We start from the raw sequence: 1,587 nt of genomic DNA, 5'->3' as shown, positions 1-1,587 counted from the left end.
CTAATAATAATAATAATAATGATAATAATGTTAATAATAGTAATAAAATATATAATATAATATAATAATTAATAATAATATAAAATAAAATATATAATCATAAAATATATACCAAATATTTAGGCTTTTGCAGCTGTCTTCTTATTAGTGCTGCTAAATTACCTCTGTGCAAGTACAGAATTTAACTCAGCTTAACAAGATACATTGTGCAACATTGACGAGAGTGAGGTTTTGGAACGCCCCCTTTCTGTGGTGACCACTTGGTACAAGTATCAGCCTCTCCCACCCTGCCATTACCCCATAAAATATGCTTAGCTGTTGACTTACCACATTTACTACACCATAGAGTAATAACAGTTTTTCCTCGAGAATGATTCTCAATATTGTCTGTGAGGGTGAATGTAACTGTGACCAGGTCCTGTATGACTTCTCTCTTTAAGCAACAGTCACACTAGTCTTCCCTGTGAGTGTCTGTCAGTTACAGAGTGGGATTAGTCACATTATGCACAGTGTCCTTGTAACCTAGCACCCTTTCGAGTGCTGCACTACTACTTCTTACCACCCAAGATATTCCCTTGAGTAAAGATGATAGTAAGTTGAATACACCCAAATTTTCAGTCTATATCAGCATTACCACTAATGGTTATTGTAAACACAGGAGGTAACTTTATAAATTTAATAGAGTTTACTTATACAGATTGATTCATTCATCTTCTGACAAGTCTAATATCTCCCCTTGGAGAATACGAAATGATGCAGACCCTTGTCAATGTTCCAGAGTCTTGGTTCATGTCACCATGGAATTCAGTATGGTTTTAACCAGAACTGATAAAATACACTAAGGATAAATTTACTTGATTGTCCATGTTTGATCACAGTTGGTAGTGAGTGCGAGTGCCACACAGACGCCCTGGGATCTTGTGAACCTGCTGACCTATCATAGAGTACAATGGTGCCCTTGTTTACAAGGCCTGTAGATTAAACAAGGCCTGTAGATTATCACTTTTAGTTCCCAAGATAAAGTGTCTAGAGTGCCTTGTAAACACTATAGGATCACAGCACACTAGCTTCAGTGGAATGTGAATTCTCCTGAACAACTGTTCCATCTACCATACAATCACTGGAAAACCATTTCCATTGTGAATAATGGCCTTCTTGGTCAGGATTACCATAAAATACCATTCCATGACTACCACCATAAGTCTAGCCGTTGATGTGCTCCCCCACTGAAATCACACATCCTCGGTGACTCATGACTTCAAGAGAAAACCACCAATTGGTCTTAGTAGGATACTGTCAGAACTAGTAGAGTAGTATTTGTAGACATAGGCAGCCTAGGTTTACATGCATATAGTGGTGGGAGAGAGGTTGCAGAGTTGAGCCAACCAATGACTCCATTACCCCTGACAAAGATAACCTCTTTTCTATCTTGTTCCTTGACCAGCTCCAGAGATATAAGGTAAAACAAAGGCTAATAATCAAAATAGTTTCAAGATTACACTAACCCATATGTTAACCTGAGTTAACATATGATGATCTGTCCGACCAAACAGAACAGCATTATCCTGGTCCATGGAGGTAATTGCC

General features: G+C 38.0%; 1 protein-coding gene across 1 annotated transcript in view; it reads right to left on the bottom strand.

The window, feature by feature from the left end:
- LOC119595177 (brefeldin A-inhibited guanine nucleotide-exchange protein 3-like) overlaps positions 1-791 on the bottom strand; it is a 23,215-nt gene extending 22,424 nt beyond the window's left edge. Inside the window, exons 1-3 of the mRNA XM_037944346.1 lie at positions 762-791; positions 500-619; positions 328-387 (exon numbers count right to left, since the gene is read on the bottom strand). Coding sequence (XP_037800274.1) covers positions 328-387; positions 500-619; positions 762-791 — 210 coding nt within the window. The remainder of the gene's footprint in view (positions 1-327; positions 388-499; positions 620-761) is intronic.
- Between the last annotated feature and the right edge of the window lie 796 nt (positions 792-1,587).

This window comes from Penaeus monodon, chromosome 35 (genome assembly GCF_015228065.2).
Source record: "Penaeus monodon isolate SGIC_2016 chromosome 35, NSTDA_Pmon_1, whole genome shotgun sequence".
Taxonomy (NCBI): domain Eukaryota; kingdom Metazoa; phylum Arthropoda; class Malacostraca; order Decapoda; family Penaeidae; genus Penaeus; species Penaeus monodon.
Note: the sequence above shows the minus strand (reverse complement) of the source record. Positions and strands in the feature narration are given on the sequence as shown.